This window comes from Melospiza georgiana, chromosome 1 (assembly GCF_028018845.1).
Source record: "Melospiza georgiana isolate bMelGeo1 chromosome 1, bMelGeo1.pri, whole genome shotgun sequence".
NCBI classification, from domain to species: Eukaryota; Metazoa; Chordata; class Aves; order Passeriformes; family Passerellidae; genus Melospiza; species Melospiza georgiana.
Window position 1 is genome coordinate 100,668,642 of NC_080430.1, and position 12,599 is coordinate 100,681,240.

The 12,599-nt window shown below is 35.2% G+C and overlaps 1 protein-coding gene across 1 annotated transcript in view; it reads right to left on the bottom strand.

The window, feature by feature from the left end:
* Positions 1 to 12,599, bottom strand: part of CDH7 (cadherin 7) — an 83,460-nt gene that overhangs the window by 8,841 nt on the left and 62,020 nt on the right. The window contains exons 7-11 of the mRNA XM_058026028.1: positions 11,621 to 11,874; positions 7,800 to 7,936; positions 5,810 to 5,931; positions 4,338 to 4,455; positions 2,004 to 2,255 (exon numbers count right to left, since the gene is read on the bottom strand). Coding sequence (XP_057882011.1) covers positions 2,004 to 2,255; positions 4,338 to 4,455; positions 5,810 to 5,931; positions 7,800 to 7,936; positions 11,621 to 11,874 — 883 coding nt within the window. The remainder of the gene's footprint in view (positions 1 to 2,003; positions 2,256 to 4,337; positions 4,456 to 5,809; positions 5,932 to 7,799; positions 7,937 to 11,620; positions 11,875 to 12,599) is intronic.

Genomic DNA, 12,599 nt, shown 5'->3' on the forward strand with positions numbered 1-12,599 from the left:
TACCCAAATGCAGTACTCAAAGCCAGGGTTATCATACAAACACAGCCTAACCTGTTCCTGCAGCTTTGAACTGTACTCAAAAGGAACAGTTTAGACTGGAAGGGATGGTGGCACATACAAACGTCTTTTTAGATAAACAATGTTGATGCCTTCAGACAGATGACTTTGGAAAACCAAAGCCTTTGACAAATAAAATCAGTGATGTGGTGGTAATATGCAAACTTTTTTTACCAAACCCTTGTTCAGAATAACTGGAAAAAAAGCTCATTTGTTGGTTTATTTGTTGTATTTGACCCCTGGTGTACCGAGTAGAATAAGCAAGTTATTTGGTGCCAACATGCTTTGTCTCCACTCAATGGTCTTCTTGAAATCCTACTGCTTCTATTTAAGAAAAGTGTATGACCAGACCAAGCTGCATGGTATCTAAAGCAGTTTCCTATGTAATCTTCAGAAACCAGCTTTTCATGTATAACACAAATGGTGAGATTTACTTTTTGGATCAAATGAATTGCTATGGTTACAGGACTTTTATTCCTAAGTATATTGGACTTGAAGTTTAAAGTGGGTGTTTTTTCACTGATAGTAATGCCAGTTGATATAAGAGAATATTTTTATATCTTTTTGAACTCTAACACTTAGCTTCATGTCCAAATAAAGTTCATTTGTGTACATAAATTGGCTAGAAATACTACTAGAAAAATGGTATTTAAAAATGTTCATTAAAACTTCTGGCATTCTGGCAATAATTCCCTTCCATTTCTTAAACTTAGGCCTAACCATGTGTTGAGTGAGAATAAAGTCTTATGGTGTTAGATTTTTTTATGTCACGTAGATGGAAAACTTTAGAAATGCCATCTCCTATATATATATATATATATATAGCTACTGAGTAAGTTGGTTGCAGAGGTAGTGATTTTTATTACTCTGTAAAAAAAGTATGCAACAGGTTTTTCATTTTGGAGTGCTTTAGAAACATTTTTGCAGAAGGAACTTTTCTTTCTAATAGTTTCCAGTGACATGAATCAGAGTGTGAAAGGAGACAAATCTGTACATGGTAGAAATACTGCCATGGACAGAAGTTTGGACACAAGTCTCTTGTTTTGACCTATGCAAATTGCTTTGATAACAATGGCAGATAAAACACCACTGCGATTATACCAGCATAAGAAGATTGTGGTCTTCTCCCTTTCCTTAGACCGGTATGTACAGACAGGGAATAGAAAAATCTCTTAATTGATAGGAAAACTGATGAAAATTCTTTTGTGCTGAAGCGGGTACCCTGTTAACATAGGAATTTTCAGACAGAACCCAAAACTTCACTTTTGCTCAACTTATTCTTCATCTTTATTTCTTGATTTGACCCTTTATTTTCCCATGTACTGCCTAATGACTAGGTATTACATGAGAAATGCTAGGCAAACTAGGATGTTAACACTCTTCCCCGCTTTTCTACTGCCTTTTATCTAGTTGCAGTTTCCCTTCTCAACATAAAATCCAGCTGTGCTACCATTTGCAGAAGTGAGAAAAGATCACTCTGCAAATGATGACAATAAATTATGATTCTCATGAGTAAATTGCATCTGTTTTATTTTCTGAATATCTTTTGTTCTCTGCAAATCAGTAAATGTTTAAAAACAGTTATGCCTGTGGAGAAGGGACACACTGATACTGGTTAATGGTGAGTATGCCAAACCAGATGCTTCCATAAACTGTACTGTCTATTTCTTAAATATTGCATTTGATGCATGCCAAACTTTTTTTTCTTTTACTGTAATTTCTTACATCTGTCTGGAGGCAATTTGATATAGAAACAAATAATCTAAAATGATAATCCCAATCTAAAGGGTTTTTTGTGCTAATGATACAAAATGCTGCTCTTTCTTGAATACTATCTGTGCCTGTCCACAGAAATCAGGGCGGAGGGGAATCTTGAAGCTTATATGCATGTATCTTTTGCCATGATGCATTGAAGGGAGAAGAAGGGTAAGAGAAAGAAGACATACCTAGCAGTGTCAAGACACAAGCCAATATTGCTATCAGGGCTCCAGTGCTGAGTCCTGCAGGCAAGATGTATGCTTCTGCATTGCATGTCTGAGCAATACCATCTGCATCACAATCACAGACCCTGATGGTGAGAGTGTTAGTGCTACTAAGTGAAGGTGATCCACTGTCCACTATGAATATTGGCAAGTAGAAAACAGACTGTTCCTGTCTTCGAAACCCATTCCTTTTGGTTAATACTGTCGCAGTATTATCTAGATAAAGGAATAAAATGACAAATTATAAAATATGCGACTTTTCTGAAACACAAGCTTATAAATACTATAGCCTTCTACTTAAAGACTTTATAAAAACGTTAAAATTATTTCAACAAGTTTACCTTTCCCAGTCATATACTTTTGAAGCTGCAGAGGTAAGATCAACTGAGAAATCACATACAACAAAACAAGAAGATTTTTAATTTCAACAAAAGAATATTTCAAAAATGCAGAGGTCCATTTGTTTTTAGGTAAGCTCACATTTTCACAACCTGGACAGATAGGTGAAGATGAGATAAATGTAAAAAGAAATAAATTACCCTTCAGTGATCAGATTAGGTATCTAAATACATGTTTCCAGTTAATTTACAAGCATCTATTTCAACTATTTACAGCTATAGATATCATAATTATGGAAGCAATGACCATATTAATAAGAGAATAGGTTCTGAAGATCAATGAAATGTTTTTCAAATGCAAAAAAATTCCCATCCATGCACAAACAAGGTAATTGTGCATGCAACAAAGAAATGCTGTTGTTCTCAGACTCTTCTGAGATTCAAGATGGCTATTATAATCAGACTAAAATGTATAGATTGACCATGGTCTGAGTTGTGTGATTAAAAAGCCCATGTGTTCAAGAAGATATGTGCAAAACTCACTGTGTACTCACTGAGTTACATCTCCCAGCATGTATAGAAATGTTAATTCAGTTTATCTATCTATCTATCTATCTATCTATCTATCTATCTATCTATCTATCTATCTATCTATCTACTTACCTATCTTTCCATAGACAGACATGTTGGTAGTCAGCAAAGTTATCTTATTGTGTCATCTATTATGATCTATCTGGCAAAATATGCAAACACCTCTTGATATAACATCACATGAGAGATGCATAAAATTAACCGATGTTGAATGAGGCAGCTGCTGCTCAGTCTTGTACCTCCACTGATTTTACAGGCATTACAAAAGTCTAGTATTACTTTTATTAAGTTATAATTTCTTATTTAGTTATAAGTTCTTAGGAAAGAGGGTCTCTTCATTAACTACGTTACAGTTTTCATAATGTCAGATTTATGAACAGTCCTATTCTAATGCACTTGTATTATTTTGACTGTGTTACTGTTAGAATCTTCAGTTTTAAACTGCAAGCTGTTCATATGAAGAAAATTAAGCATTTCATTAACTACATGTAAGGTAAGGCAAGGAAGATCTGCATGAAAGAATTTTATTAGGTCAGACATTACACTTACTGAATATTATTCAAAGTGTGCCTGTACAAACAATGTCCTTCAGTGTCCATATGTTTGTTTTTCTTGTTTTACTAATAGGATGACTTTGTAGCTCTGGCTAAGTACTGATCCATAAAAGAGCAGTGCAAGAGCAATGCCCTGTCTATTTAGTTCTGTTTGCTGCAGCTAATAGCTAAACAGCCTGACACGTGCCCAGCTGCTGTACTGTGCAGTGCAACTAATGAGGGCAGTAATTAGAGTGTGTTCTCAGATATTTTAACTAACAGAAATGGGATGTCAGTGTGAGTCTTTGAGGAAACAGTCATAAGAAGTCTGTGTAAATATTATAGGCAGCTTTCTTTATCAAAAGCATTCTTCAAAAGGGGACATGCTTAGTTACTGAAAAGATGTGTTTTTTCTAAACCAAATAAAAACCCCAAAAATCCCAAAAGATCTCCATCTATTGTGCACTCATTTTTTATGCCCTGAGTTATATTAATAAGACATGAATTCCTGGACATTTCTCAGTAACTGCCCCAAGGTAAAATATAATTTAGATAAAAACCCATAAATACATGTAAAAAATGTGAAGAGTGACTGATAGAAAAAAAAAAAAAAGTAAAGATTTAGATTTGATGCTACTCTGCTTGGCTCAAGGCTTTAAATGATTCAAGCAACAGCTTAATTCCTTTGACAAATAGTCTACAGATAAAATTATTTGGCAGGCTGATTGTAGTTTATTTCTTTACCACAACAGAAGTTTATGTAGGTCATAGAAAGCATGCTGCATTGAAAATGGAAGGTGCTATTGATGAATATTTACCAAATAAAGTTTTCTTACCTTTGTTGTCCTGCAATGTAAAATTGTGGTTATTTGCTGCCTCTGCTGTTAAACTGAAGTAGAACTGATGGCCATTTGGTGGGTCATCCTTATCAATTGCACTAATTTTTTGGATCACCTGTTTTGAGATACATCAGGGTTTCATTGAAGCATATGTACATGTACATTACATAACCCCTCTGTTACCTACCAAAATATCAACCCTCCCTCAAGTTCTGATCATCTTGAATTTTGGTTTTCTAATCTCCCAAGCATGTAGAGACTGTTAATGTGTGACTCAACTCTTTACCTGTACCAAATTTATTGGCCAAAGCAATGATCTGCAGGCTCTGAGAGAAAGTTAGGTCCTGTCATTTGCCAGAGCTTGGAGTAATAAACTACATAGCAGTGGAAGAAGTGTGTTTTCTGGATGGCTCTTAGTGTAGTTCTCAGTGGCTGTAATCAATGTTGTAAACCTTCACAAGGGAACCGTGATGTTTCTGAGCATTCAAATGCATGTATTTTTTTTTTAATATAATGGAAAACAGAAAGGTACATTATATTATTATTGTTTTCTCAAATTTCATTACTAATAGTTTTTTTAACTAATTTTCTAAAATTCTGTCAAAATCTACCTCTAAAGAAATTGTCACCACTACTTAAAATCCACAAAAATTGGAAACTCCAGCTTTCTGGCCTAGTTCTGATCAGAGCACAGGGAAAACAGAAAGGTACAACAATAAGAGCGTGCATAGTCTGTGTTTCTCATGAACACAATCATAGTGGGTTTTTGTCAGAATTTAAATTATGAGGCGATTTTGAAATGTGCAATAAACATCTACCACAGGAAGGACAATACACTGGGAGAGGAACAAAAGCACAAAGTCTTCCTGAAAATGTGCAGGATCTTTGCAGGTGCAACATCTACAAGTTTTCTGGAAGTGGGAGGAGAGACTGAGAAAGTGCAGGTATTTTGTGAGATCTTCCAAAGTAGAGGGGAAAAGGCCAAAAATGAGGGACACAAAGCAATAGATTTAGTTAAGTCTAGGACTACTTGGAAGTTATTTGTGTAGTTGAAAATATAGGAATAAAAAATAGGAATATATTCCCATTGTGAAACTGTGTCCATACTTCCTAGGCAGATTAAAAGTGTGTACTCATTTTCAGAATGGTGGACATTTAGTCTCAGAATGACCTTCGTGTTACTGCTTCCCACTTCTCACAAAAATTAGGAGAAAGTATGTGTTCTCAGTATTATTGAAAATTAGGTGAATTAAGTAAAATTTATCAGTTATACAAAAGAAAGCCAGAGATTTTAACACAACTTTCAACCAATATTTTTTATACCTGGATCTTTCCTACTGTTTGCTTGTACTGTTCATCAGAGCCTCATTCTTACTGTTATAAGAGGATTTTTCTTAAATCTGGAAGGCTTTCATAAGGAATGGGTGATTATCTGGTAAAAAAAACCCATAAAACCTATCAAGACATACCTGACCCGGCTGAGCATTTTCACAGACAGTTGTCTCATACTCCATGGCAAACTCAGGGGCATTGTCATTGATGTCAAGGATTGTGATGGCTACATAGCCTCTCCCAATCTGCGCTGGATTCTCTACAGGAAAAAGTCCAATAAAACAATTAAGAGGAGATCCTTGCAAGTTATTCTGAAGGTCATTATCTTTTTTATTTGCATTCTTCTTTTGGATATGCATGTCAAATCAATTATAATCCCTTCCTCAAATACAAAGGAAGCGCTTGTCTTGATCTTCTGGACCAACATTTCTGTACTCCAGCTGCTTCAATTAATCTAAGATTTTACTCTCAGGATAAACTGGAAATCTTACTCACTAATCACAGCACTGAATCAAATCACATAGAAGGATAAAAGCAAGATGATGCAAAATCATCACCAAGCTAGCCAGAACATCACTATTCATATGGAGAATAGCACCATTATTAGAGGTTAAACTTCTTATTTTCCTGAACTTTAGATGGATCCATCTATTGAGAAGTCAAAACCAGAATTTTATCAGTTATGTATAAGAGAAAAGAAGAGAAGGCTGCATTCTAAAGCAAATCTCAAAGTATTTAAAGTGTACACACACAAAGTATTTCAATACTGTCATTAGCATTTTGAACACCTTAAATATGAATCACACCCTAAACTGGTACACATCTCTAGCTAAACTATGAGTATGTTCATTGTCCAATGTCATACTTTAACCTTAAACAATAATTATATTTTGGACTAAGCATAGGGACATCAGTGAGTGCAATACTTATTTTGCTTCTCTTTCAGAGCAGGCAAAAGAGTTGTTATAATCCTTTTTCACCAAAAATTATTATATTAATGTTACAGCAGGACAAAATAAAAAACTACACAAAATTTCAAACATGTATTTTTTTTTATAATGTATTGCAGCCTCCTTTTAATAAATATTTTAAGCATCCAAATGTGGGAGTTTTTTGGCTGTTTTTTATATCACATGTGAAATGCCAGAGAATCAAGCCTTTTTGACACCAAATTTCTCCTCTGCAGACATAAATATGAATTAAAGCAGTACAAGTTTTTACTTCTGCTCCTAGACCTTCGTTCATTTCAGGTATGCCCCTTGTCTACCTCATCAGTTTTGCTACCACCCAGGAAAAATTTTGTTTTCTGTTTTGTGGTTTTAGACCAAAATACTACTTGTGATAATAGAAGATAGATTCATAGAGACACTAAACGATAAATCTTAACTTTCAGGTTGAATGCAATATTGAGCACGCTGAAATCAAGAAGTGATGATTTTTGCAATAGCAAGCCAGAGAACTGATAAGTTTTTATTATCACAGCTCAACAGAGTAGTAATAAAGATGAAATTTGAAGATATAAATTCTTCAAATATAAAAGTACTTTACAAAATGTATTCAAAGGAGAACGAGTTTATGTTTGAACCTGCATTAGAGGAATTCTTGTATTGATTTGAAACATTACATTTTTTTAACACTTTTTATCTTACACCAGAAAAAGATACCAATAACTTCTACAGTGGTATCTTAGAGTCAGGAAAATGAAACCACATTAGCATTCACATCCCCTTTTCTTTACAGCTTTTAAGAATGCTGTGGCTGACCAACACCAATCAACTGTGAGCACCCTCACTGAGATGGGGTAACCACTCTCCCCTATCTTCCATATCACCTTTCCTGTAATGACGCTTACTGTGAGACTGCTGACTGAACATATTTCATCTTCCTTTGTATTTGTCTTTCAGAAGACAAAAGAATACACAAGGTGTGAAGCAAATGAAAGAGGAAACACCTAAACTGTTGCATTTTTATACTTTGATCATATAGATTTCTTTTGCATTAAGCAATATGTTATTTTTATCTGCCACAGTTTGCAGCTGCCAGAAATTCTCTTAGTGAAGCTCATCAAAACCAAGCCTGAAGCTTTACACACAAACTGTCGATAAAAATCTTTCTATGGATACTTACGACTTTCCATGGCCAAAACTGTGATATTATGAACAGCATTAGTTTCCCTGTCCAAAGATTTGGCAGTTGTAATGACTCCACTGTTGGCATCAATATTGAAATACCTCTCCAGATCCGTGTTTCGATCTATCGAATACCTAGGTAAAGGATGAAGGAAACTTTTTATTTGTGCTCATTTACTACTTGTAAAAATATTTCACTGATTTCTTATTGGGAGAAAAGCACTTCCACTGTTTCCTTAGTTTGAACATTGCTCAGTCCAGTTTCCCTGGGACATTGAGAGAAGCAAGGGCACTTGCAAAGGTGAGAGAATTACACAGTGACTTGTGCCGAAAGTGGCACGCTACACTCCCAGAGTGTCATCTCAAGTGAGGTTACAGGTATGCCTCTGTCTTTTCTTTCTTCCTCCATGCTGTAAAACAAACTCAGGAATTAATCAAATAGCATCCTCCTGAGAGCCAGCTAAGGAGAAGATGAGATGGAATTTGCTACAAGGCTGTACCAGCCGGGCACCGATCCCATGGGGCTGGCAGTCTGAGCACAGAGCTTTCTATCACCAGCACAAGAACCCCTGAGTCACCCAGAGCTGCAGGGGAAGAGTGGAAAAGGGAAGATGATGCAGCCTTGGGTCAAGGGATTGCATGTCATCACTGTTAGCTCACAGTGCTTTACTGTCATTAAACAAACACAGGCTCATGCCCTGAACTCTTTGGTTTAACACATCTTTACCTCCCAATTTGTTTTAGGAAGGGGAGCTCCTTAGGAGCTTCTTAGCAAACTGAAAATAGCATAAGAGAAAAGGTCAAAACAGCTGTGGGTGATATTCTTATATCCCTTTTGAGAGTAAGGGACAGCTCATTAGGCAGATTTAGATTTACAACTGGAGTATTTTTGACATTAGATTTATAAATGGGTCAGATTCTTGCACTCTCATTTAGGTCGAGTATGTACTCCAGAGCACTTCCCTACACTCAGGATGGATTAAAATGTCTGAACCAGATCAAGTGTGATCATTGCAATTACTGACACACTGATGATATATTAGATTATTGATATAATACAAAACAAATTCTTTGAACAACATGGAAAGAAAGAATTATGCAAGACAATTAAAAAATGTGACTTCCTAGACACAATGGACTTATGAAACTATTTTTTTTTTGTTCTATGTCCTACTATACATCTTCTTTACTGCTTTACTGTGTTTTTATCTTTGCCTCCTAACTGTATAATCTAAGTGAAGAGCCTTGTTACATAATTAGAATTGTTTACCTGTATTCTGTCACAGTGAGAGAGAGAATAATGAGTTGTAGCAACAACAGCAATAGCAGTTTTTGTGGATTACTGCTTTCCCTCTTTCACTTTCTCTTTTCTTTTTTCATTTTGTCTTAACTGTAGGCCATTTTTCACTTTATTTCTTGCCAGCACTGTTGTTTATTTGGTCAGCAGTGTTCTACAGCTGCTTTGAGGCTGGCAAGTTTTCCCATGAGACCATACCTGTCACCTCTGCTATGTAGTCAATCTTGGCAGGCCTCACAGCTGAGATTCAATCTCCTGCCAGATTTCCCTTAGAAATCCTTAGATTTCCCAGTTATTAAGGCTGTCATTATGCAACTTGAAGAGTCAAAGGAGAAGGAGGAGAAAGAGAAGGAAAAGGAGGAGATGGAGAGGTGAGAAATACAAAAAGGAAGAAAGCAGTAAATGAGGGAGACAAGGAGGAAGACAGGGAAGGAGGGCAGAAAAGCAAACAAGTTATATAAATTGGATGATCTCCTTATGAAACAAGGAGAAAAATAATTCTATGCATAGAAAGCAGTTTCCCTTATTTATAAGATTTGTATCCATACTCAAATTCTAAAAAAAATATTTTAAATATATTTAATCCTTTAATTCCTCACAGCCATAGTCCTTGAAAATCTTGCAGCTGCAGGGGTTTTAAATCCTTTATTTAAGCTAGTTCAAAAATCAATAGTTCTTGGTTCTTATGAGATAGCCTCTTATTTTCAAAACATTTATTATTTTCCCTAGTCCTTGGTATTGTCAAGGTTCTGTGTCTGATCTTGTAATTTCAACATTTTCTGAGTTGTAACAAATCTAGATTTTAATCAGTATAAATATAATCCAATGTTTGGAAGTTGGAATACTTATTTATAGATTAATAGTTTAAACTCCTTAAACAGATCACGAAAAGTTTTATACATTAATCCTCCTTAGCACATTCCAATTTTAGGTGAATCTGTCTCTGATGTATCAGAGCATATGTAGAACAGCTTTAAATTATATTATCTTTCAGTACCTTTGACCATGTACATAGCAGGTTCACAAGCACACCGATAAATCCTCACTACTTTTCTTTTTTCCTCTTCCTCAAATTCCAAGAAACTTTGAAGCAGAAAGAATCTTCAAGGTATTAGAGGGTGATATTATTATTTTTTATGCTGGAATTGTAAAAATTAACCAGATCAAGGCCTATAAAGTCATCTTTATGTTTACAAAGGAGTCTAAGCATTCTGAGCATGGCCTACATTAATGGAACTGTGTTTAAGCCTATTCTAAATGTTTCTGGTAACCAGATATTATACACCAGATGCTAACATTAGTGCCAGAAAATACTGACACAGCAAAGATAAATTTCACAAGTGCCAAACATTCATCTAGGACTTGTTTATACATGATAGGAATCATCTACTTTGAATAAGTTGCAAATATATAATGAAAGAGATAGAACACTTGCATCACCTCTAGGAGTGAAACATATGCTTTAATTTTGCAAAAGATCTCTGCTTTAGAAATTTCGCTTGGTTCTCAAGTTCATTTTCAATGCATGAAAGGAAAGACTTAACATTACGAAAACAAATGCCCACAATGATCTTTCCTATGTATGCCCTAAGTGAGCAATAAAAACAAATGAAACAGTACTAACTTTTAATTGTGTAGGAGTTCCTCCCCCTGCAGGTGTTTAAATTCACAGAGTTTCTAAGTTATAACCATTAATCTCTAGATCCTTTGCATGCTCCTTTGAGAATGAGTATTACTATTCTGCGTAAGAAAAATAACAAGTAGCTCATTACTGGTGTAGCTAAGGTGGTGAGTCTTTGCCCTTGAGCTCTGACCTTAGATACAGGCAAGCATAAGATTGATAATTTGTGTTCTCCTATGGTTTCTCAATGATGTTGGACATTATATTGTGGAAGACTTGCAGGTTTTTCAGACACTGATGACAAAGGAAGAGGGCCTTGACAGTATATGAATTTCTACTGATCATATCTCTTCCCATTCAAATGGAAGATATTTGGCTGCAGCAAAATTTACAAAACCAAAAGCCTCTAACCACCCTGAGTAGAACAGGATGCATCTCATCCTGTCCACTTTCCTCATGTAAAAAGTTTTTATGAATGTTTCCAATTTATGTCCTATTACATTCTCATTCCTAGTGCACACAGACTATGAATCATTATTCAAGCATATGTGTATAATATAGATATGATTTTTTATCCTGGTCGATAACTTGCTATAGATAATAATAAACTCTTCCTAAGCTTAGAGAGTAATAAATATGAGCGATTTTTCAGGCGATTTCTTCCCTTTGGGATTCTGAAGGGATATCTTCTCTTTGTTTCACAGAGATTTCAACTTTTTGTTTTCAGAGATTCTGTTGTTCAGGTTATAAAAGTTATGCAAATTCACAGAACATCTGAATCTCCCTCTGCAAAGGAATAAAGCTTATTAACGACTTGCAGTGTAACCAAATCCCCTCCCACCACAAGATGAACAATTTCAATGCAAAGGTTGCATAAATAATTAGGAACTCTTGCAATTACCTGACAGGACTGTTTGAGGCATCGGGATCATGGGCTGCTACAGTTCCAATGATTGTGCCAACCTTTGCTGCTTCGGACACCACCATGGAGTACAGACGGGAGGTAAACACAGGTGGCTCATCAACGTCCTCCACAATTATCTTCACTGTTGTCATATCACTGAAGGGCCCCAGACTCAGGAAACGAGGGTCAACATGCATATTGGCTGCTTCTATCCTCAAGGTATAGCTTGTCTTAGCTTCAAAATCCAGCTCCTACACAGGAAAAAAAAATTATTTGGAAAATTTATCATTCAGTGATGTTGACGCAAAACTGTTTTGCTTAAAAATTTCAGTAAGTATAAAATGAAAATACCTTTGCCATTTGTATGCAACCATCACTTTTGATGACAGACCATAGTTCATGGTTAATTTTTCAGCTTTCTCAAAAAACTATTTGCAGTGTCTCACTAGTGAATATTCCGCAATGACTTAAGTTATAAAGATAGTTCTACCTTGTGAGTGAAACAAATTTATAAGATAATTGCAAAAATTTCTGTAACTTCTGTGAGGACAAGATTCTCACTGATTATTTCACTATTGTGAATTAATACTTTTTTTTGTCGTATTAATATTTTATCTAAGCTTATGGCAAATAACATGTGACATACTACCCAGATATAAGAAATCAATATAATCTTTACAGGTTACTTACAGGTAACCTCATTCATAAAATTGTAAGTGAGATTCTTTTCTGTCTTGAGTTTCTTTTGAATTTATTGGGTTTTGTATAGTATTTGGATTGAATAAACAATATTTTCTCCAATATGTTATAAATTTGAGTAGAAAATGTGGCAATGACCTAAATTACACTGCTTATATCACAATATTTTGTACTGAGATGAAGTGTGCAGATTGCTTTTGTTTGTTTTACTTATTAAGCAAAATATATGTAATTTTTTATACCTTCCTTCTGTTTTAATTTTCTTCAATGGAAGTTT